We start from the raw sequence: 26,500 nt of genomic DNA, 5'->3' as shown, positions 1-26,500 counted from the left end.
TGCAAATGTCTTGGTTTAAGAAAAAATGTAACTATTAATCTTAAACAACTAGAAACAAACAAATCCAGGCATGATTCTGAGTCCTTAAATTAACCTCTCAAATGATTTGTTACTTGTTTTGTAAGATTAGCCGTTTTATTCACTTAAAACAAAAATCAATCTTAATAGTCTCTTAATATGAAATCATGTTTGCTGTATGACTGGATACTAAGCAATGCTACAGGGATGCCATTCCAAGAAATGTTTGCTTATTCAGGAAATTATACTTCCTTTAGAAATATGTGCTGCTTCAGAGAATGGCATTGAGGTTATTGGATCACTTCTAAATTTGGAAAATTCTTGGTTCACTGACTTGCAGGTTAATCATTGACATAAATGATTATGGGTTTACTAATGTTATTGTGGACTATCAATTGCCAACCAGAGTTATAGGACCTGCAAAACAGCCCCATCCCATCTTACTAACATGGTTAATGTCATACATCAATTTATTTTAAGAACAAGATATTGTTTCACACTTTCTGAATAATGTCTTGTTTTCATATTGAGTACAGTGGCACCAGTACACTGTTTGGGTTCAACCACGTAATCTAATGTATTCACTGAATGATAACCAATACCATTTTTTTTAAAATCTGTCAATAACTTTAAACCCTGTCATTGAATTATCCTTCTCTAACCTGCAGAGATTGGTTTCATAGTTTGGGAGTAGGTTTAGGTCACTGGCACAACTTGACCTATTCCTGTAAGCTCCAGTCAGCGGTGGTGATGTATCTGCTGCTGTTGCTGCTGCTGACAGGATTAGGAGAGAGTGGAGAGTGGTAGTGTACGGAGCCCACCCCTTTCCTGAGGCTCGAGCTTTCCTTTCCCAGCGTCCACAGCACTGGCAGTCCCACTAATGAATAATTTGCTCAGTAAGGTGTGACCACAGGCATTGTGTATTTGAATTTCACACTGGCGGATTGAAGTGGGGAGAGAGAGAGGGAGAGAGAAAGAGAGAGAGCGAGGCAGAAACTCTGTTTCTCACAGAAGAAAGAGCATACCCACAGCATTGCAGCAGAGGGCAAGGGGAATTTCATTTCAAATATCATTACTAGCCGAGTAAGTATTTTTTTTTTTCCTAATGGCCTTAGACGGGTTCATAATTACTACTATGATCAAAAACTAAATACATTAATTCCTGCAGCACAAGTGAGGCAGAAATGAGAAATATTCAGTTTTTTAAGCATGTCTGATGGTTGTTGTTGGTTATTTCTACATGGTTGTTTGTTCATATCTTCAGAACAATATTTAAAGAACAGACCAATGAAAATATATAAACATATACGTTTATATTTGTAAAGATGAATGCTCTATTCATGTAGGAAATGTGGAAGCTTATAAACAAGTTAGAGCTTAGCAGAGATGCTGGAGGAAAACTGTCATGAATCTCAACGTGTATGTCTGGGGTGCATTTAAAATATGTACATTTAAAATATGTAAATCTAAGGTAAGGGAAGTCAACCTGTTTCTTTTTATCAAAACAGAGGAATATGTATTGGCAATGAAGCAAGGTTATAAATAAAAGGACCACGTTTTTCTTAGCCTTTTAAAAAGAAATCAACAATGACACCTTAAATACGTTTTTTTTTTTATTATTATTCTATGTACAAATACAGAACTAGGTAAGACAAAACTGCAGAGACCTTTTTTTTTATTTTTATAAACCCATACTGTAATTACACAGACTATATCACAAAATCTCTCTAAAACTTACAGGAAATACATACATTCTGAAAGGGCTGTATTTAGGGCTAAGGATATATAGAGTTAAATATATGACTAAGGGGCATAGAATAAATGGAAAATGCTGGCGAGATAAAAATAGATTTTTATAAACATCTCTCATTAAATGTTTGAAACCATCTAGACAAATAGACCAATTAATTCCCATTTAAACCAATAGGTTACTGCCTGGCTCTCCTCATTCTCACAACAAAATGGGTGGTGTATATTATATACCAGTACTATACATACAATTGAATCAAAATAGGCAATGGTTATATGCAGTAATTGTTATTATGAAAGACCAATATCAGCATAACACTATTTTAATACTATTCATAAATGAAAAATTAAAACAATGTTAATTTATGTATAAGGCTTATTTTCTGAAAAAAAAAAACCCTGGGTATTTATATATAAAAATAGGTAATTGGCTTCTGTAAATAAACAGAGGTAAAAAAAAAAAAAAAGATAGAGCATTTACCTCAACTAGTGCAAACACACTCTCTTCAAGCATAAAGTGCATCTGTCATGTGCAATATATACAAATTAGGTAGCATTCTTTTTTGTAATACATAAGGTGAAAAATACACAGTCTTTAGTAACAGTCTGAATGTGAATATTTGTATCCTTAACATAATTTAGTAGGGGGTGGGGATGCCAGACATCCCTCATCTGTTCACATTTACAAATAATGCATTACCATAATGTGCATAATCTCGAAATCATTCATAGAAGACTGAACATTGTATGCAACCCAGTACTCAAGTCATAATATACTGAGCATTAAAAGAAACTTATCACTATCAACACATTTATTTTTGAAAAAAAGGTATATATAAATGATGGACATTGACACATTGTTTTTAGTTTCTTTTTAATCACTCGATCATTCATCCTTGACTATGACACGCTTGAGTGACTATGACTGAAGCATATGCACTTAATCACCTAATTAGTGAGACAGTTGATTGGACACTGGATATGGAGTGATTTCAGCTGTTGAATTGTAAGCTTGAATAAAAGCAATAAAGAAAATCCCTGAAAAAAAAAAAAAAACATGCCACGTCTGTCAAGAGAGCAGCGCCTTCGTGCAATTGGCATGTTGGAGGCTGGACTAGGACAGCGTACTGTGGCTAACCGTGCTCACAGTCAGCAATTTCAAACCTGGAGAGACGGTACGTAATGGGTTGTTACACAGCTTAAAGAGGTGAAATTATTCAAATGGTCCTATGACACATTGTGTTTAAAGAGGGCAAGGTCCTCTGATGTACCTTTGAATTTACTTTAGGGTTCCCAATGCTAAGGTTCTTTAATTGGATAAGCAACAGTTTATAGCGCACCAATCCTTTACGAGTAGCTAATTTAGAGTATAGATCAGTTTTACACGTAATATTCTAAAATATTTATTAAGCAAACCCACTCATTTAGAAATAGCATTTCTCAAGAAGATGTATTTTTAAAGTTTAATATCTGTTATAAAGTCTATAGCACAGTATCCACAATAAATGCACAGCGTCTAAATATATCACAGTTTAAAATACAAAGGACAGTCGCACATAGTATACCAAGGGGGTGGTATTTTATAGACTGTTATAGTCTGTATGGTAGACAATCTAAAACCAAACAATACAATGCAGTGCAAACCTGCAGTAGCTAGTAAGCACTCCACAGAATGGAGAGCAAGCAGTACTATAAAAAGAATAAACAAACAAACATTAAAATACTCATCTCGCAAGACAGGACTTACCACTACCGGTAACCAAACAGCAAAAACTCAGATGCGGTGCTGCAGCTCACAGATGCTACTCAGCTGGATGCCGGCTTAGTTAGAGTATCATTCTTTCAGCACGAAAAACAAACAGAAAGTAAAAAAATACCCGGCTCATTTCTAACCCTTCCCTAGGGGGTAGATCTACAGGATGAGCTACATCTGCTGAGGGTGGAACAGGAAGAAAACCTAACCAGGGTATTGCAACATTTCCTCTAGGTACAGGGGTTTCTTCTAATGTTGGCTCTGTACATTCTATGCTTGGGAAAGAACATGGACGAAGAAGATTACGATGTAGAACCTGTTCTCTACCTTCTCCTTGCTCTGGCTTAAGGACTTTAACAAGTATATCTACATTAGGTGGACGAACATCTACATAGGGGTTCTGGTCCTACTTGCCAGATAGCTTACCCCGGCCCCTCGCTCCCCGACGCCTCAGAAGCATGCGTTCCCCCGGAAGTAGTGGAGTCTCTTGAGCGGTCCGGTCATAATCCGTCTTCTGGCACTGGGTGGCTTCCTGCATATGCTTCCCTGTTTTTTGGTAAGCATAGGCCTTGTTTTCGTGGTGTTGACTCACCCATCCATCCATGGTGCCTCTGTCCCCATCACAAGATCCACTGGCAGCCTAGCATGACTCCCAAACATCAAAAAGAAAGGAGTGAAACCTGTTGACACATGCACAGTATTGTTGTATACATGAACAAGCTCTCCAATATACTGCGTCCAACTGACCTTCTTGTCCGTCTCCAAAGTACCTAAAAGATTAAGCAGAGTCTGATTAAATCTTTTGCAGAGACCATTTCCTGCCAGGTGATAAGGTGTGATGTGGCTTTTACCTGCTGCACACATCCAACACAGCTCCTTCACTACCCCAGATTCAAAATTGGTACCTTGATCCGAGTGGAATCATTGCGGACCGCCGAATGGCTGTATAATGTTCTGCCATAAAACTTTGGCCATGGTTACTGTCAACTGGTCACGAGTAGGGATTGCCCATGCAAACTTGGTGAAATGATCTGTAAGAACAAGAACGTATTGATATCCACCTGAGGAACAATCTAATTTAAGGAAATCCATTGCCAACAATTCCAGAGGTGCAGTAGTCTGAATTGAGTCTGAAAAGGGGACTTTAGTCTGACGCAGGGGGTCTTTTCTCAGACAGGCAGCACACCAGGACTCAATGTCTACAGCCATTTGGACCCAGTAAAACCAGTTCCAGAGGAGTCCTGAGGTTTTTTCAATGCCCATATGGCCAGCCCTCTCATGATATCCTTCCCACACTAAAGTCTACAGACTGTCATGGACAATTAATTGATATTTCAAATCTTGCTCCTCTGGGTCTCTTACCCTGCGGTACAGCAACCTGTCTCGTAAACACAACTGGTCCCACTGGCGCAGCACCTCCAAGACTTCCTTGGGCTCTTGTTCTCTCTCCGGTCCTCACCTTGGGCAGCTCTCCATTGTGTGCTGGACCATCCTGGTAATAGAGGGCTCCCGATGCAGAATCATCTTCAGAGATAACCTCGCCTCCATGAGGCTCTTCTGCACCAAACCCAGCACAACAGGCCTGTACCACACCAGCATCAATCGGGAGGAATGCAGGAACTTGTAGTTCATCTCTACTTTCTTCCTCTTCTTCGAGGCCGACTGGTAACCTGGAAAGGGCCTCCGCATTGCTGTTGCTCTGCCCAGGCCGGTACTTTATCTCGAAAACGGAAGTTTGCTAAACGAGCTGCCCAGCGCTGATCCACGCTCCCCAGGTTTGCAGTCTGTAAATGTGCCAGTGGATTATTATCTGTAAAGACAGTGAACTGTGCTCCTGCAAGATAGTCATAGAACTTTTCAGTTACTGCCCACTTTAAAGCCAGAAACTCATATTTAATTGAACTATAATTGGAGTCGTTTTGTTCAGATGGATGTAAACTTCTACTAGCATTGGCGTTTACCCTTTCGCATCCATCTTTTTTTCTGAGCCAGGACTGCACCAAGGCCTAACTTACTGGTGTCTGTATAAAGTATAAAAGGCTAACTGAAATCTGAAACATCAAGGACAGGAGCATTAATCAGTACTTCTTTCAAGTGGAAAAACGCAGCTTCACAGACACTACTCCATTCTTGCAGCTTCTGGCTCTACTGAGCCGACTTCTCTTTAGCCACTCCAACCATTAGGCCATGCAATGGGGCTGCAATCCGAGCGAAATCCTTTACGAAGCAATGATAGCACCCCAGAAAGCCTAGGAAAGAGTGCAGTTCACGCACAGTTTCGGGTCTCTTCCAATCAGCCACTGCTTTCACCTCATCAAAATCTGGTGCTACTCCCCCTTCAGACACAGTATGTCCAAGATACTTGACTTGCTTCTGGAGGAATTGGCACTTACTAGGCTTTAGCATTAAGACATGATGGATTAGCCTAGAAAACACAAAATCTAAATCTAAAATCTCGAGGTGAGTAGAGAAGACTAGGGAGTAAACAATCACATTTTCTTTCTCCATTCAAAGCTCATAGGCAGAGCTTCAATAGGCATCCTGCAGTTGAGCCAATAGCAGAGCAGTATCAGCAGTTGCCGATGCAACAGGTACGCAGTTAATCAAGCACAGGCACACAACACGGAAGCAGTTTGCATGGCTGGACTACAGAAGGAACAGTGTTGCAGAAATCTATGACTTCAGCACCTGAATGACAATGAGAAAAAAAAGACAGAACACACAAGCCTGTCTTTAGTGTAAGAAGAAGAAAAATACATAGCCCCACCTAAACACCCGCTACATGGTATAACTAGACACACTTTGTCAATGTCAGGCCACGAACTAGGAGACCAAGAGTCACAACACCTGCCCAAGATTGACAGATCATTTTGCAGCATTTTCGTGATGTCAATTGTTAATCAGCACAATTAAAAAGTCACTGCTCTAAAACAGAGTTTGTCATTTTTCTATCACATTTAGTGAATTTTATCCAAATATAAGTGATACTTTTCTTTTGATTCTCAGATATAAGTGATACGTTTCTTTTGATGCTCAAATATGTGATAAGTTTCTTTTGATGCTCAGTATATATTTACTATAATTATTAAAACATTTACAGATCTCGTGACACCTATACACAAAACAAAACCAACACGATAATCTCATGATTGTCGTATTTTTATTTTTTGTTTGTTTGTTTTTTTTGTCAAAGAGATTCATATATTCAGTGTAAGAGATTAAAAATATGTATTCACAAAAAAAATCCTCAGGCAAAATCCAAATCTGTGAGAAGATTATGAATAGAAGTAGGGCAATGGCAGGTTCACTAGCACAAAGACAGACAGAGAGTGTATGAGACAGACATAGTCTAACAGAAAAACAAATCAGTTAAAGGTAGACTGTTTAGAACTGTTTAATTGTCTACCCTCCTCACTGTCTGCATGTTGGTCTGTCTTGTACAATTCTACTGTGGTATACCATGGTAAAAACATAGCAAAGTGTAGTTAAACACAGTAAAAGCATGGTGACATTAAGGTATGGTAAAGCATTGTAAACACCATGGTTAACCTTGAGAAAGCATAGTAAGTGCATGCTTTTAACATGTAACATTGATAGGCTTGGGAATCACAGAAGAACAGGACAAATCAAGGGAAGGAGAATCAGTTACACACATCCTGACTCCCCTGACCCTGTGAGAGGGGGTCTGTGATGGCAGAAGGTCATTGGTGGAACTGGGTGGTGTTCAAGAATGACAAATATAGTGACAACATGTAAAATCCTAAATCCTTCAAGCATGATCTGATGGGGTTCCCATGTCTTTGAAAACGAAGAGCTATGGCACAATTGTTTGAACTGTGAAATGTTATTAAATAGATTAACACTCATCTATGGAGGGACAATGCTGCCAATTATATTGTTATACACACTCTTTAAAGGATTTCTTCTACACAAAAGCCTCCTCCATAAACAGTGTTCTGTCTTTATTGTGATTCTATTTGTCATTGGTCTAAGGGGGGAATGTAAGGATATGCGCAAAACCCCTATATTGCTGCTGTAAATCGTGTTTAGCAGCTATAAAGTCTGATTTTACCCGTCGCTAAAAATGCAGCGTATGTAAAGAATGGTTTTCACCTGGCATTCTGCACCCGCTATCGAATTTGCACTTTGCCATCATTAATCCATTAAAATTATACTGAAATGCATTCAAATGAAGAAAAGAGCATGGAATTGGGTGGGATCTGGATACTAAGCGGGTGCAAACATTATAATGTGGTGTAAGGATTTTGCCTTGCACTTAGGCAATTGCTGACCCACCTCTTCTTACAAGGTGCAAACCATTGTAGAAGCAAGTAACTAAGAGCATTTTAAAAGCACACACCTGCAGAGACCTGTCATTGGCTTCAGGATGACTGCTGTGGTTCACTTCCTGATGCAGCGAGGAGAGACAGGAACACATTTGGAGGAGAAAGGCAAGGGCAAGACGAAGAAGACCCCACATATTCAATCCCAGGGTCACTTTGTTTGGGATGCGGTGCTAAAGCGTTATCATCTTACTCCGCAGGTCATCCTTGAACTCATAGTTGAATTGAGGGATGAGCTAGACCCCAGCATCAAACTAGAGACCACTATCCTTGCACATGTGGAAGTGCAGTGTTCTCTGCACTACTTAGCCTCTGGTTCCTTTCAGACCACAGTTGGAATGTCTGGAGAAATAGCCCAACCCACCTTTTCCAGAGTGCTAGGCAAATTTCTGGATGTCATGCTGAAAAGGGCAGGCCAACACATATCATTTCCTAAGGATACTAGCATAATTGATGTTGGTTGAGGCTTTTCCAAACAACTCTGTTTATGCTCAGTGATCTTAGCAGTAAGGACTCTCAGCTCCTGCTCATAAAACTTTTCTTTTCCATGCGCCAAGAGGACTTTGCTGCCCTTCCTCTGACATTTTTTTTTGTTTGTATTTTCGTGCCCCAGAAATGTCATACAGCAACTACTGCTCACTGTACTCCTAACTCTGCAAGTGCAGTCGCTAAATAGACTGATGAGACCCTCAGTATCATAACTGCAGATCATTATTTGTGCATGCTGAGTAATTTGTATTGCTCTTAAGCTTACATCGGATGCAGTGCAAAATAATTGCCTGGCCGCAATGCATTTAGAATTTTGTATCCGGAATTATTTGCACTGCGCCTATACTTACATTACCCCCTAAATGTTCATGGATTCGAAACATAGCAATTAGTGCTTCTAAGGCCTAATAGTCTAATTGCACCAAAGGCAGTTTCACCATTAAGAACCTTTTAGACTAAGCTCTCTATCTATTTTCAATAATACTTTAGAAAGGTCTCTACAAATCATTTATCAATTCTAATTAAATTTGGCCTCATCCATATTACATGAGAAATACCTCAACTGTTTTAGTAACCTAGGCCCCCAAATGCTACAGAAAGTCATGGTATGAGCATTGAAACACCAACATTTTTTTTTTAACAACATGACCAAGCACAGTGTTTTCCGACTCAAATTAAGTATGTTACTGTGACCAGGATGGCTTGTGTGTTGACCTCAGACCTGGAAGACAGTGGATACAGACAGCAGTGCTGGGATATGAATAAATGTGCTGATGCACCAGTTTATTCTAAAATAAAAAGATTGAAAAAACAAAACACTTTTCAAAACAAAACGGCATGATGACCAAAACAAACAGACAACGCAGCAAACAAACACTGAACAAACAAATATCGTGCTGGCTAAATTCAGCACGAGTAGCAAGTGTTTTTAGTTTCTGTTTCACTGACGTCTCTCCCGTTCTCCACTCTGAACACAGTCTTCCCCAATCAGCCAAAACTGCGGGTTTATATACATGTGACTGTCTCCAAATTAATAATAAATTAATCACTTTGGAGATGGTCACATTCTGCACGGCATTAGCATGGATGGGGAAGTTTAACTCCATCCATGCTGGAAAAATACCAAAACATTCTAGTTTATACATATTTAAACAATGTGTTTTTAAATAATAATCCAACAAATACAAAGGACAAAACATGCTACGCACAGGGGTGGTTTGTACCCTGTCACAGTTACTTATCAATAGTAACATAACATTAGATAGGCTTGATTACAGCTTTCAGCGGTCAATTAAAAAAAAACTGAATTTGTACATTTTCCTGGGGCTAGGATTAAAAAAAAAAGAAGCACAGTGTTCTTTACTAAAAAGAAAATAGGTGAACTGAAATGTAAGTGTTTGTTTTAATAGCTTTGGACTTTAAAGACACGCGATTAACGATTGCTCAATGTGAACTATTCTTGGAGCCCAGTTGTTGCTTCAGGGACTGAGAATATCCAGGAGGCTTGTCTTTTTACAGATCAGTTGCTGTTTCTGAGTGGGAAATATCAGACGAAAGGGGCAAGCACAATAACATACCAATCAATAAGCCTTTTTTTAAAAAGCTTAAGTAGTTGCACATTGTTCTGTTCAAGTTGTCTTTATAGAGGTGAGAGTCAGTGACATCTAGCGAACATGTATTGACAGAGTTAAAATATAGAGTGCGCTGGCTACTTCTATTAGGACCCCTTGGTTGATCTAGCCTGGGTTACAGACATCTATGTCAGGCAACTAGAATAGAAAAGCAGACCCTATACTCAGGTCACCTTAACACAGATAATTTGAGTAAATGGAATAAGAACCAATTTCAAACATCATTCAAATAAAAAATAAAAAAGCTGCAAAATATTATTTAAAAAAATAAAATCCTTAATTTCCCTTTCGGCTCGCAGTTGCTCCTAAGCAGAAAAACAGAATTTTTTAATCTAACCTTTAGAGATAAAAACAGTATGCTGATTGCGCTCCGATACTGATGACGATACTTTCACTTTTTGTTGGTTCTCTAAAAAACCATTTGGGAAATCACTTTTTATTATATGCCACCATTTGATTTTGATTTTACAGAAACAACTAGAACTTTGGACAAATTCAAGAATATTTGAATAACTGAGATTTCTAAGAGTGAATGACTGGTGCTAAAACAAGTGAAATCAATAACTGTCTCAGATAATGTTAGCAGTAGACTTAATGTTAGTAGTAGCTACTATTATAACCCATTATGGCAGTTTTCAGTGTATGGGTTACGTGATACTGTTGATTTAAGCTACGATGGCTCCCTTTTACTGGAGCCATTATTATACACAATGCTCACTGTACAATGACCCTATAATATTGTCTAAAATGTTTAACATATTATCAGTTTACATCATGAATTACAAAAGAAAGGTTCGATGGTGAAAATGAAATGTGCGGTTTATGATTTTATTGTGCTAAATGAAGAATATTTTTTTGATATATCTTTTATATATGTCTATTTTCCAGGCGAACTAAAGAACAATTATTACGGTCGAAATCCCCCTGGTGAATTTACAGATGATGGAAGACTGCTTATGACTACAGTTTTTTTTATTTTATTTATTTATAGCAAGGACGCAATGCTTGATCAAAGCTATATGTTGATTATTGTTCTTTGGTGTTCACTATCAGGGACCTCTGTTCCTGAAACTGAGGTGCAAAATGTGGTGGCACACACCTCACCACCATCCCCAAAGACAGACCCAGTTCCTCATCACCAGTCTTCAATTGTGAAGCTTGGCACCTTCTCTAGACCATCTTGGGTGCCTACGGACCTCACAATAGCATCTAAAACACCTTCATTCATTTTATTACCCTTCAGTCTGCCAGCTGATTTTCAGCATAAAAACAGGAATGTTGAATCTACCAGACCAAGTACAGTGGGCATGAGTACAAGCCTTGGGCCTTCACCAATCCAACCATTATTCAAAAGAAAGAAAGACAAAAACTTTCAAACCGAAAGACCCATGGAAACAGGGAATACGCCAAGAAATAATAAAAATGATTTTGCAAGACCTAGCACTGTGTCGCTGCCCTCCGAAACTGTGATACCCTTGATGTTTACATCTGTCAAGACTGGAACAGGCAGCAGTCTTCCAACTTACGCAAAGGAACGTCCTCTTGACCAAACTACTTTGCCTATTTACACTTTCACAAGCAACCAAGAAAAAACATATACAACTAAGGAAGGAACACTGGATAAAAGGCTTTTTACGACAACCAAAAATAGTAATAATACTCTACCTGCCCCTGACATCTTGATCTTGGAGCTTCTTACTCCATCACAATCCCCAAAATCATTCAACCTTGAATCGCCAACGCCAGGGACAGTCACAGTAGACAATGTGAGGTTGGAATCAACTGGATTACCCATTAGCCAGGATCAGGAACCAACTACTGTGAATAAACAAAATACTGAATTGAGGTTAATAGAGAGGGAAATGGCCACAAGTACTGACAATGAGGACATGGGATTGCTCCCCACAGTTGCCGATGAAGTTGTATTTAATGAAAGCGAAATACAACATGAAGATGTTTCCCAAAAAACAATGTTTTCTAAGTCACCAGGAACTGAAACATTAGACAGTAAGTGTTGTTATTTATTTCTCTAAGCAAAGGTTCAATTAAATATTTGTTAAACTGTGAATTAATCCTTTATTTTGTTATGGGGCAACTCTATTTTTAGCACTGCAGTACTTATTTAGCACCGTTTAAACCTGCCTTTTACTCAAGTATTTCCAGTGAAATAAAATATTTACTTGGCATGCGTTACAGCATTCTTTTTTCCACATAGATTATTGTCAAGTATCCAACATCATCCAAGATAAAATGAGCTTTCCTTGTTTTTTAGAGAACCAGTTTCACATACATGGGTTTCTGACAGACCATGGTGAAATACCACATTGACTTGGAGTGTATATAACAAGTGAATGTGATATGCATAACCTGGTAAAAAAAAAAATGAAATCAATTGAAATTATTGTAATTTAATTTCACTTACTTAATTGGCATATCATGGGGAAAAGAACATACATAACTTAAATACACATAGTGCTAGATTTATAAATAAAAATACTTTGTCATTAAATTTAGGAAGTTAATTTTAGTATTTCTAAAGTTAAATGATCAGAATGCTTTGAACAGTTGACTAAACAGAGCTCATCTTTGTGTACCTCCTTGGTATCTTGGTATATTTGAACTGTAAGTTTCCCTGGGTTAGGCAAGGGACTAAAGTTAATTGTAAACACAAGATGCCAGTATGTTATCCCACTATAATTCAAAAAAAGATTCAGGCAAAATGAAGAAATAGAGGTGAGCATAATATGTTCCTGTAAAGTATTATTTCTATCTTTACTCATATCAAATATTAGAGATACTTTCCTTATAACCCAATCAGGATAGAAAGAAATTAGCTGACTTCTATCCTTCAACACCACTCCTGCGGGAAGGTCTCCCATTTGCTAATTGTACCTGACCTGGTTACCTGCACAGTGTTACCATAGCAATGGGCACATGGATTGTAACCTTTGAAATGCCAAAGGGCTGCATTTGTATTGAAGATGAATTCATACTCCAGTCACCATCATTTGACTTGTTTATTTTGAGGACGTTAAAAGAGCAATGAACCAGAATTTCTTTCCTGCACAATCTTTTGGATTGCACTGTAGGTATAAATAAACAACCCAAGGTAACGTCAATCTGTATTTTCAATAGTAATGCATTTGCTTTCTTCATATCTCTATCTGGATAATCTATACTTGTTTCAGTTTTTCTGTAACAGATGGAAATATATGAACATTATAATCACATTTCAAACAGCACGTTTTAATGTGCTGCGCTAGCTAACACTATAAAAAGATGACATGCAAACACACCACATAATGCATTTAGTTTCTTTTTTTTTTTTGTGCTCCATATCCTTAAAAATACAATGACCTTGTGATAGATTGTTAAGCCCTGTAGTTTTCTTGCAACTGGAACACTATACCTTTAAAAGAAATGCCTTCAAAACAAAATGCAGCTCTATTTTTTTGGGACTGACAGCTCTAATTATTATTGTCGTATCTTTGTGGTGTAACACGATCAAAATTCCTGGCACACTTGCTGCAGTGTGTATCAGCATTCTGTATGCACTCAGAATCCTTTATATGTCAAATCCTTAGGGAGTATCTTTACCTCTTCATGGATGCTGAGCATGTTACACAGCATCTACAGTCTCCCCTCCTCCCATTCTCCCTCACCCCCCTTTCTCTCTTTGGTCAAATATTAGAATTCATTTCAAGATGAAATAATGTTTTGATGCAAAGATAAATTACATTTCGAGGCAGTATCGAGAAAGCATACAATCCTTTTAGGGTATGCTGTATAGAAATAGATTATTTTGAAGACATCAGAATTTTTGCCATAGCTACAATATCTCTTTCAATACCGATACATGTGTGTAGTGGCAGTTAGCTCTGAGGGTGCAATATATATTTGTGTGTGGTTCTGCATTTGATCTATTACTGTATCTATTATATTCATCACTTTTTATCTACTCAGTTGATAGCGTAATGCAGGTTTGTGCACCTGGACACATATAACAAACGCCTGACCTACCAGAAAATAGCTAAGAACAGACAGACTGTGTGAATGTGTGTTTGTGCCACTTTATTATAGACATTTTCTCATTTTCATTTTTGAGGGATACCATCTTTATCACAGGGATATTTTGTATTCCCTTTACCAATACTGGTTCTGAATTACAATGGTTAGAAACAGCGATTGCAATCAAAACATTACTCCGAATTCTTTTCAAGCTCAACTGATTTGATTTAAAACTTGTGAATGTAAATCTAGTGTGCTGTGTATATGGCTGGCTTTTCCTTCTGAACAACCATTTCGGAGAATGTTTTATTTTTGTGTGTGTCATGAACCAGTATTTTATAAATATGCAGTTATCCATTTATTGAAGTATAATTACATGTAAAAAGTGTCAATAGTGGGGGTCCCGAGTGGCGCATCCAGTAAAGGCGCTCCAAGTGGAGTGCAGGATGCACTCTATAGTCTGGACGTCGCGAGTTCGAGTCCAGGCTACTCCACAGCCGACCGAGGACGGGAGCTCCCATTAGGCAGCACACAATTGGCCGAGCGCCGCCCGGGGGGAGGGTTAGGTTGGCCAGGGTGTCCTCGGCTCAACGCGCACCAGTGACCCCTGTAGTCTAGGTGGGCGCCTGCGGGCGTGCCTGTAAGCTGCCTGAGAGCTGCGTTGTCCTCCAACGCTGTATCTCTTGGGTGGCTGCATGGTGAGTCCGCAGTGTGAAAAAAAGCGGTCGGCTGACAGCACACGCTTCGGAGGACAGTGTGTGTTCGTCTTCGCCCTCCCAAGTCAGCGCAGGGGTGGTAGTGGTGATCTGAGCTTAAAAAATAATTGGCCATTCTAAATTGGGAGAAAATAATAAAAATAATTGGCAAAGTCTAATATCATTGGACATACACACACAGCTCTATTTCATATCTAAACTGTTTAAATATAATTAAATACAAATAATAAATCTCTTATCAGCTCTCAAGAGATTTCATTTTATAGGCCAATGCCAGGACTTAACAAATCAATGTAACAGCGCCAACTTTTCGCCATTGACAAAAGTAATTCATAGATATTTACAATAAGCACTTACTGTACTTTAGCAAATGGAATTGTGTAGATGGGATATCATGATATCAATGTATAAGCCTCTTACTTTACCTATCAATAAATTAGTATGCAAGTCCATTTTCACTCCTGTTGCAGTAATAAGAATATGGGGCAGATATTTCTATTAAGAAATAATATGTTGCTGCACAGGCACAATTAAAAGACATACATTTTCAGGTTTCTTACATATTTAGACTTACAGCAATTATATTTAACCCACCATGTGATTCTCCTAGGAAGATATAATTGCCTCTTTAAATTGGTTCTGCTACTATCTTTAAATAGAATCCAGCGGTGATATTAAAATTAATTGGCAGATATACTGGTGTATCCTAGGAAACCCTAATGGTTGCACCGGCACTAGCCCTAATAATTTAATTTACAATTTCAAGCTTTTTGTAAGCAATACGTAGATAACTAGATTAAAAATGTTCAGTTGCACTCATGTTCTCATTACTAACCTTGCCTAATGTTAAGATTTTCTGGTTTAACCATTGCAAATCTGAATTTTGGACTCAAGGTTAAATTTACTATCCGTAACAGGAATCAAACTGATTGCAAATTATTATTTTGTCTTTCAGCAACAAATTAATCCATACAATATTTTGTAATCTGGTGATAACAAATTTACCATCAAAATATGAAAAACAAAACTGTTTCAACTGACGCCATCGTTGCAAGTTTACACCAAAGTTTACACTTAAAGTACTATCAGAGTATTTCAACTCCATGGACATACTAGCTTATTGAACCCATGGGAGATGACAATAGTGTCACAGTCCAGACAGATTAATCATGCTGGCTCTCAAAGCCTTTATCAACAGCTCTCTTTCTGCAGGCTGTTGGCAGAAATGCCATAGTGTCTAACTCATCAGATTCAAATTCGCATGGCTGCTTTTTTTTAAAAAAAAAAACAGATAAAATTGATCTTTGTATGCAGTTTGCTTATGTTGTTTAAGGTTAGGCCTAATAGTATTGGTGTAGGTTGGTGTGCTAATATACTGTCGGAGCCTGGAAGCTCCTTTTGAGTTGTATCCAATCAAAGGGCTGAATGGAACTTTTAAGCCCCTTTCACACTGGCATGCTCTACCTAGGTAGCTACCTGGTGTCACGTGAGTCAGTCGACCCTGCTTTTTGAAGAAGCAGGGTCGACCTGGGTGACAGAAGCAAGTACACAATGCCCTGGAAGCAGCAATATTCACATGACCCCCCTTTCATCTGTTCAGGATTTCAAAATGGCGTGCTTGTTACGGATGCTTCCATCCAAGCTTCTCTGGATTGAATCATTGGCCCAAATGTTGATTAGAAATGTTGTTGAAGCTGACACCCTGGGATCCTTCAAGAAGCTACTTGATGAGATTCTGGGATCAATAAGTTACTAACAACCAAACGAGCAAGATGGGCTGAATGGCCTCCTCTCGTTTGTAAACTTTCTTATGTTCTTATGTTCTTAAATGTTTCTTCATCGCTGCAATCTGGCTCATGGTGGGTCTCAATCAACAAGTTTCTTACAGAAGTGAAACCTTCACGCAGGCGTGGCTGTTTGTTACGTCCAATTACAAGCTCCCATCGTGCATTTTGTCTTGCTTGATCCGGGGCAAAGCATGTCAACCCACATCCCGAGGTGGGTCACTGGCAACCTGGGTAGAGCTAGGGTCGACCTGGGTATGTGGTTTCACACTACACGGGATTGTGACCTGGGTAGCCAGAACCCGGGTTGGGACCCAGGTAGAAGCGCCAGTCTGAAAGGGACTTTAGATTCCAATGCACTGGGTTGCAGTTGATATATCAGATCCGTGGAAAAATTAAGTTTAATGTACTGATGTGTCGTGTTGGGCTTAGTTAATCTATTATCTGTTTTTACATTCTACATCCTCTTTGTTATTTATTTTAAATGTGTTTTAATTAGTTTTGAAAAACTGAGATTTGTTCACTCTGATAACTTATTGTATGTATTGAATAAAAAAATAACTAGCAATTTAATTTAATATTGTGTAGGTTAGTTACCATAAAACTGTAACATTAAGACAAACCATAAATGTCCCAAAATGTTCCAAATACATGGCATTAATCTCTGACACCATATTGACATGCAGATGGACAGTACCATTTATTTAGATACTAAACCATGTAAAAAGTTACAGAAAAAAAAACTGTGTTGAGAACAATGGGAACGCATAAAGGAATGGCCACCTATGTGTGGCAAAAACTTAAATCTAAGACAAGACTTACATAAATTGGTAAAGTATAGCTGGTTACACGGCATAAATGAAACCCTGCGAATAACATTTGAAATACTGACATCAATTTTTGAGGGTCAGGACATATTCAAACGCTCTAGCCTTCACTGAATTTAATTTACATTTGGGGCTGTATTTATGATGTATGTTGTGTCTCACTTTTTGTGACAAAAAGTTAATACTTGACCAGCAGAAATTAGAATTCACTATCCATGTAAGTTGACCATTGGAATTAGGCAGTTTACCAATTATGACATGAGCCTTTAATGGGTCTCAACCCCATTTTGGTAAGTATGGCAATACAATCTCTACTGAATGCCTCTATATATAATCTCTAAGTAATTTTGTAAAATAAAAAGAATAGCCCAGCACAGAACTTTGAAAAACAAAGGTTTTTATTTTAAAAAAAATGTTTTTTTAAATGTATAGAAATACTTTAGATTGGATGCAACACATCACTTCTATGGCTAGCAATCTGCTCCAAATCAACATCAGTGCAATTTTTACAGAGAGGATAAACACACTCAAAAATGTTACTAAACCAGAAATAAAACAACTCATACATTTAATTTAGGGGCTTCTAAGAACTCAGAAGCTGATTCTTTTTTTTTTTTTAGAATTGTAATTGGTGTATTTCTCTTTCAGAAAAAAAAACCCTGCTAATGATGATTTGGAATGAATAGCTTGTGTAGCCCTGTGTGTGCTATGCATGTGTTCATGCTTTGAAATTATCTCCTTTTTTTTTTGCAGCAACCTTATCTTATGTAGACAGTGGGTTTGACAGCGAGGACCTAGCACCCATCAGCCCTACAGAAATGGCACAGGACCATCTGGTAGCTGTCACCCATTCCCCTTCAAAAACCTCTGTTCCAGAGACAGCAGGTAAATTAATTTATATAAAGATAATATATGAAGATGAAAAGAAACGGGTGTGCAGCCCCTCATACCCATAGGTGGTCCTGCTTACAGCAGTACTCTCTTGTGTTCACATAACTGAGCTCCAAACATATCATGTTTTACTTCTTCTGTAGGATTCGTTTTGATAAAAACAATTGTATGAATGTAAAAAATATTATTTCATAGTAAAGCACCAAGACCCTCGTTTGGGTCGATGATGCAGAACATTCATATTGGTCAGCCACTTTTCTTCCTGTGGGATCTGTCTTCTAGCATCTTTGCCAAATGTTTAAAAAATAGACCTATTTTAAAATTGCCGCAGTCAGTCATTGTCCTCATTTAAATGCTTATTGCTAAATAACCATCCTTGTACAATCAAGCACTGTGGGTCAAGAGGTTACAGTGCCATATAGTCAGACTTGTGAAAAACATCATCCTTTCTCAAAGTGGTTTGTGTGTATCTGAGGATCCTTAAGTGGTTGTCTTGTTTACAAAGCAGACTTGGGTTAAATGTTTAATGGTAATGTTAAGAGTATTGTTAAGATAATGCTAGCCTTTACTGGCGCCAAGTAAACTGGGCAATGGAAGAAACTTGCATTTTGTGAATTTCTTTTCCCTATTGGTTGGTGACTCATAAGGAATCAAGGTCAAATCTCACCTGCCATTAGAGAGGTTTTACAAATACCACTAGGATACAATACATCCAGTGCATTACTGTTATGTTGTATGCATAGGCACTGTGGATTTAGTTCTAAAATTGTTTGTACCTTTTAGATCGATCAATGGGCCTATGGTTGCTAAGTTACGAGTTGTCAGATAACGTAGCGTGATTGTCATGCTTACTGTTGCTAGGATGCAAGGTGCTGCAAGTGTGTTTGTTGTATGTGAGTTTTATGGTTTAGAAGCAGCTGTTTGTGCACTTTATTCAAACATAACAATTACTATAAAGAAGCCATAGCAAAACCATAAGCAGACCCCCATATTATCAGAAATGGCAACACAATGGATTGGGAACAAATCGGTTCATATGTCAAAAAATGAAAATGTTACCACTATTATACCATTCTATTGTATAACTACATACTATTGGAGCTGGAGAAGTCTTCTTCCCTACATATTTTAATGGGTAGTGTAGGAATAAACAAGGAGGGAAAGAAGACACAATTTTAACTGGTTGTGTTATCAAGTTTTTGCTTCAGCTTGTCATTTTTATATTTGCTTTGTGAAATCAGCACAAGTCTTATAAATAGGTCTTTTGCTGTTTTGTAACATTTAAAAAGGGCCTGCTGCAATTATTGGGCAGTAGTGTCTCTCACATAACAAAGTGAATACAGCCCAATATACTCAAAATAATTCAGCTTTTCAAATATATTCAATATAGGTATGCTATTTGAAAGAAACAGACAACTTTCTACCTGGGGAAAAAAATAAAAATAAAACTGTGTCCATATTAAGTATACACATCCAAGGTCATTATTAAAGCACTACTATAGAACTCATGGCAACAGAGGCAAAGTCAGGACAGCTATTGATCAGAACAGCTCTCATGAGTGGAAAAAAACAAAACAATGGTTTCTATATCCATGAAAAAGGGAATCAACATTAAAAATATTGACTACAGGCAAAAAGGCTTTTAGTACCAATAGTATTTGATGTTACAGAGTAGGTGCTAGTTCTAAAGAAAAGCCTAAAAAGTGAATTTCTTTCAAATACATTTCTAGCAGTACAGTAATCTACAGACTATGGATTTTCACTGCTGACTAGCCTGGTCCATCCTCCAGAAATAATGCCCACTCAAAGCGAATGAAAGAAACTGAGTAACACCCTTGAGGTTAATGCAAAGGCTAAGTTTTCAGAGAGGACTACAATTATTTTAAAAGGTATAATAAATAATAATAATAATAATAATAATAATAATAAACTGTAAATGTAACTATTACAATTATACTATGCATTATTTTTACTCCTTTTTTTTACTTAAATGTTACATTTTACACACCTGTCAACGCCTTGACAACTGTGCTACCTATTGTATTGAGTCACCAGTAACCTATTAACAGATTCATTTTGTCAATAGTGCAAAGGTTTTTTCTTTTTTAAATCTCTATTCCTAGATTAAATAACATTCACGGAGGACATGTAGCATAATTGCTCCTGTGAAGACAGGTGTTAAAACTATATTATAGTGTGGTTTGAGATTTGAACAGTCTCAACAAGGCACAGCAGTATTCATGATATTTCAGGCTTTCTGTGTAGCATTTTTAGAACTAATATTCTCTAAAAGGAAACCTGGAAAGGAACAGCAACCCCAGTACTGGAGTATGATAGTGACAACATTTCAATTTAGAATTTCATAGTCATTACCCTCTCAGTATCTCCTATTTGTTACAAAAAAACAAAAAAAAAACCAGTATGTTAATTGTTACTTATTGAAAAAATGGTCTAATCAGTAATAATTGAGCATCTCTTCCACATTTGCTTACTTTGCTTGTTTCTAAAGTGTTTTCCTAAAGCAATTTAGTGCAATTCAGCACAAAGTGTTACAACAAAAATCAAGCTGGGGTTTGTCTTGGTCGAGTATTGAACAATCAAATCAACCCCTAGGTCTAGAATTGCTGACCTGCATTACATTTCATAATTAAGACTGAGAATAACTCATTTGAAAGCATATTGGGTACCTTAATCGTCAAAGAGTAAGTACCTTCAAATTACATATTCTGTTTGCTGAGGCTTGAAATCATTCTAAATGGTTCTTGCTGTAATTACTGAAACACTGTTGTTTTGTTTTTTAATTCTGTTGACAAGTCTGTGTTAAACTGCTCTTCTGTTTCAGTTGCCTGCCATAGACATAAATGTAGGCTAGCTCAGCCAGAATGTCTTTCTAGTTGTAAGGTCCAGCACCTTCTAGTCCTCAGCCAGAAAACCACAAGGAAATCTGATCTCTTACTTCTATAAAGACACTCACATACTGTACTATCGTCTACTGTGTGGCAGGCTGTATTGCAATAAGAACCATTAATATTGATTGCAAACATCATAAAAAGGCAGTACTTTTTTTCTTTTAAATAGTGGTCCAAAGGCCCTGGTATGGCCACATGGTATGTAGGGTGGGTAAGTCATACATTCATGGGAGATTAGAAGTGGGAAGTCACTGGTCTTTGCTGGAGATGCAGAGATTGTTTCTCTTAAAATCGCCCTACAGCTCCTGGGTGTAAAGAGGCAAGTGGCTTGGTTGTGGGATTGTTGGACGCCCACTGATCTTCAGTTCTATTAAGCTGCTGTGAGGAATTGCTGTGGTGAGTGATCATAATTGAACATTCTAAAATGGGGGAGAAAATCTGGGCAACAATAATTGAGTACTCTAAATACATGAATGCGTACATACTTACATACTGTATTTACGGTTCAACCCCTAAGTGTGGACTTCGTAAAGGGTTAAGCTGAACTAGAAAACAGCAGACAGGAAGTTGTCAGGTTTTCTTTTAAACATCTTGACGGAACAGTCTTTTTTAACTGGTGTTTCTATAACATATTAAATCCCTTTCTCTTACTACCTGTAGGTACAGAGTCTTATCAGGATTGGTCTTCAGAGACAGTGAATGTTGATCCATCAGCTTTGTCTGACTGCAACCAAGCTGGAACTGGGGGATGTGAATCCTCAGATACCTGGAGTTCTGCCGTTCCAGATGATGAGGAACCAGAAAATGAATCCTACAACCTGTTTCTACTTCCCCCGATGTTTGTTCCTCTTCACGCAGATTGGAACAGTGCAATGGCAACATGGGGTATTGCCTGGGAAGCCCACATCTATGGAGTAGGATCATTGTTTTCTCTAGTGGTCTTCCTTTCAGCTCTAAGCCTGCTGTGTCTACCTTTTAGATGCCCATCAGGCTACAGTTACTTTGTGACCATTGATATGTTTCTTTTGATAACTGGTTCCAGCAGAACATTCTCCATGTTTTACGATGCCTATAACCACCAGGACAAGTTAGCTGCAACTGCAATAGTACTCCTGTATGAAGTGCCATTTCCTTGCCTCACCTCTGCTTTTGGAATTGTGTTCCTGCTCCTTTCAATGAGGTCCAGGATGCAGTTGTCCTACTCTATATTTCAACACCCATGCTTCTTAGCCATAGTAGTGATCCTGCACTTTTCATCCTCTTTAGGCTCAATTCTGGTAGTGCAACTCTTCAGTCAGCTTCCTTGGCTGTTTTTTGTGTCACAAGGAGTATTTGTGGCCTTGACGGCCTTTATGTCCATTTTATACTTCATTTTCTACTGTTATGTGAGAGCAGATGCCAAGCACATTTACCATTTAAACAATACTTCTCCACCAATAGAAAGGCACAATAGGTGTCCTTTTGCAGACTTAAAGGATTGGGATAAAGCAGCAATGACAGCAGCATTCTCTGCATTGTTTGCACTATTATGTGCAGCTCTTCAGTTGTATGCCATGCTGCATGCCTTGGGATTTGGTGGAATGGAAGTATTCCACCCTTGGCCCTGGTGGGCCTTCCATTTGAGCTGCAGGATATGCGAGGTTGGCATGTGCCTTACCTTGGCCCTCATTGTAATGTATCCTCTCTTTTGTTCTAATGATGCACCCCAGCGTAGCTGTTGGTCCAAGATATTCTGCATGTCCCACGGCCACGTGACAATGAAATCACCCATCCTCCCAAACAACTACCAGTGGTCTTCCTCCCAGCAGGAGAAGCTGGTGATCTGCGACACCATCGCCCGGGGTGAAAATGAATGCCTTCCTCTGTATACATTAGTGGAGAACCACCTCAGCAGCATAGAAGGCCTTGATCTTTTATACCATAGTAACAGGGGGTTATTAGCAGAAGACATGGAGTTAAATATAAAGCCCATAAACAGCTCAAGAACCTCCTCTTTCAGCATCCAGATGGACAGTGACTCCACAGTAGACCTCAGGCCCCCCTCCCCAATAAATCTGGGACGCAGCATAGATGAAGCTCTTTTCAGTGAAGCCCTTTTTCCCCAAAGCCTCTTCCAGAACTCTAAGCCCTACAGTTCCAGCAACTTGTCTCTCGGTGTTAAAAACACAGGGGACAACGGAGCTTTCAAAGAGAGCGCTGCTGACCGAGGCCTCTACAGGACGACTTCTTGCATAGAGATGGACTTGGTGCCGCCATTGAAAGGTTCTGTATCCAGTTCCAGTACATTAAATGCAACATCATCCACTGAGCAGTGGCAAGGCAGCAGCAGAAGCTGTCTTTACAAACTGTCCCACGACGGATCATCACTGGTGCTCTGCTCAAGTCCAGAGAGGCTTGGCTACTCATCCCTTGGCAGTAACCAAATCCCATCAAGAAACCTGTCCCACTCAAGCTTAGACCAGGAACCTCAAATTCAAAGATATTACCAGGTCTTGGGTTCTGCTTTCCAGGAGTCATCGAACAAGCCTGGAGAATCAGGTTTAGCTCTTCAATCTGAATTTATGAACGTTTGCAGACAAATTGATGAGCTGAGTGTTAGCAGTGACACAATAGACTTGTAGGACAGTGATCTCAATCCTCCTGACCCAGCACTGTAAATCGAAGAGGTTTGCAGTAAAAAAAAGATAAAGTTTTAATACCACAAAGAATAATGTTTTTGATTAAACTAACAAATTATTTGTATAAAATGAGGCATCAGAGTAAAATGCTTTTTATTTTTGAATCTATGTATCTAAAAAGCGGAGCCCTTCAAGATCATCTAAAACCAAGTACTGCTAGAGACACATGTGAGCTTTTACTTGCAGTAGCCTTTGAGATCAGCTACTTCAGTCTTGGTTCCAGATGTGAATGACTTTATTTGCCTAGATTCTCTAGTTGTGATATACTGTACAATGATACTTTCCAGGCACAATGTCTGTGAAAGTTGCCAAGTGCCATAGACTGGACAGACCTAAAGAGATTTTTGTCAACAGATTGAGAAGACGCAATGAGGTTAAATGTGAAAATTATTTTAATACATCTGTAGCCTTCAGAACGATGTAGATACTACCGTTAGTTCCATTGAGCATTTGTTTACAATAGCATTATATTTGCTTAAATAAATTAGCATACAACATAAGCGGTTGCCACGCAATCTTCATGGTGTTATAATGAAAATAAAATAATTCAGTTGCAGATAGGATGCATACAAACATCTAATGGTATTTTAAATTTGGTTTATATTAGGGCTGTCAATTCATCGCAGTTAACTTCTGCAATTAACGCGTACATTTTTTGGGAAATACATTTTAACGCACGCTAATCGCACTCCTGTCTTGTCCCTCTTAGTATACCGTAATTCATGTCCTGCGGCACCATTTTAGTGCATGCCAGGATTGAAGGTGTGTCATCATCATTTGAATATAAAATGAGTCACGGAACCAGATTATGTAGCAAAGCACTCAAACTGAAAAATTTGTGAATGGGATATTTATTTATTTATTTTTTAAACTTTGATGTTTCATTGGTTAGAAAGAAGGTTATTTGTAGCTACTGTCAAAGTGAGTTCCAGTATCATAGACGTGCATCTAGTCTGCTGTACCATCTGTGTCCTAAACATGCTTTAATTTCTCGCACTAGTATTTTTTCTGCTACAGACAACAATACAACAATAAATGAAACCTGTCAGTTTGGACAGAGAAATTCAGGATCGCTGCAAACCCATGAATCAAGCCAAGTATGATACTAGAATAACCAGTGCTGTTGGATAGCTTCTGACGCTGACCCATTAACATTGTAGCTTTGTTTTATTTCAATAACCACATTTATTTTTTAAATCGCTATTATTTACAATTATGGAAGATATAACTGTTACTCAGTGAATGTTTTATTTAGGCAATTTCAAGTTATTAATAAAATACACTTAAATCATTATTATTAATTCTCATCATTTAAAACATCAGTTTTATGAGTAAAGGAAACTGATCATTGTAAATGCAGTAAGGTGAGTAATAAACTGACTCCATTGTGTTGGTCAAACGATTTAACAACAAATGCTGGATTGTAAACAAATATAAAACTATAAAGAGAATCCAGAAATAGGAAAACAGGGGTTTTATGCGCGATTGTTTTTTGGACAATACTACTACTACTACTACTACTACTACTACTACTACTACTACTACTACTAATAATAATAGCATCAGTAATAAACATGGATGCAGTAATTGTGTCAATTAAATACGCGATTAAAACCAAGATTCCTTTTTTCTCTCAAAATGAATCACGATATATATATTTTTTTTTATCACTTGACAGCCCTAGTTTATATACAATATGTACATATATATTCCAACTACTAAATCCCGCCACCCCCAGTGGGTGGTAATTCTTTTTAAATTTTTTACATTTATACATGATTTAGTTGGGAGGAGTCTTGACATGAGATCAATAATGAAATTTAATTGCCATGAATTATTGTCAGCGTTTGTACAAGGGCAATGATTGTGCTATTTAGTAGTGTCAAGTTTTTCATTGTTTCTACTAATTTAATATTTTAGTACGGTGTACCATGTTATTTGCTTCCATTTCATAAAACTAAATATTGTAAAAAGTAAATGATTTTTTACATTTATAAATGTTTACTGTTGATTTACATGCATGTTAAAAAGATGTCTGCATAAATATGACCCAATGCTTATTGTAAGAATGTATAAGAAAAGCAGGTTTATTTGTTATTAGATACACTGTTAAATGTTTAAACTACATTCCAAACAGACTATTAAATAATCCTGACTGAATCATCTTGGTTAAATTTGTGTGCCACTTATTTAACAAAATGCTATTGCTTTTATACCTTCCAAAAGTCTTGAAGCTGTTAAGTTTAGAGGACCGGTCTTTGCAAAGGTTATTAAACATATTAGATGGAATCAGAAAAAAAGGGTAATTTAGTACAGGTTCTGAAGGGATAAGACTCATATTACAGAAGTTTTCCATTTGAAAACATGACTTTAAAGTCAGTGTTACACTGGTGTATGTATTTTATCTTTAAGAAGTTATTTTTCTGTCTGAAAGCAAGAGCATCATAACTAACAATAATCATAGTTTTGCAAAATGAGCAATATAGAAGTTAAATCAGACAGACACACCACATTAACTACATGCACAACACATCAGCAGGATCTGATTTGTCCCTTTACAACTGAAAGAAACAGACAACCAATATTAAACATCAAATATTTCCTGTTAGTTTAAGTTACACAATTTAAACTCCAATGGTATGGTTCCAATGTTTCCTTGTTTTATTACTTTTTCCTAGTTTTTTTTTTTATCTTCCTTGAAATT

General features: G+C 37.8%; 1 protein-coding gene across 2 annotated transcripts; it reads left to right on the top strand.

Moving 5' to 3' along the window:
* The first annotated feature begins 767 nt into the window (after window positions 1-767).
* Window positions 768-25,929, top strand: LOC117419607 (proline-rich transmembrane protein 4-like). Of its 2 annotated transcripts, XM_058985843.1 has the most exons (4): window positions 769-1,101; window positions 10,872-11,990; window positions 18,072-18,203; window positions 21,779-25,929. In XM_058985843.1, exons 2-4 carry the CDS (start codon window positions 10,940-10,942, stop codon window positions 23,737-23,739), a joined length of 3,144 nt encoding a protein of 1,047 aa, XP_058841826.1. In that variant the 5' UTR covers window positions 769-1,101; window positions 10,872-10,939; the 3' UTR covers window positions 23,740-25,929. The 2 variants fall into 2 exon arrangements, with proteins under 2 accessions (XP_058841827.1, XP_058841826.1); XM_058985844.1 differs by lacking the exon at window positions 18,072-18,203 and having other exon boundaries at window positions 768-1,101.
* Window positions 25,930-26,500: the final 571 nt, after the last annotated feature.

This window comes from Acipenser ruthenus, chromosome 14 (genome assembly GCF_902713425.1).
Source record: "Acipenser ruthenus chromosome 14, fAciRut3.2 maternal haplotype, whole genome shotgun sequence".
Taxonomy (NCBI): domain Eukaryota; kingdom Metazoa; phylum Chordata; class Actinopteri; order Acipenseriformes; family Acipenseridae; genus Acipenser; species Acipenser ruthenus.
This window is presented reverse-complemented; position numbering and strand designations above follow the sequence as displayed.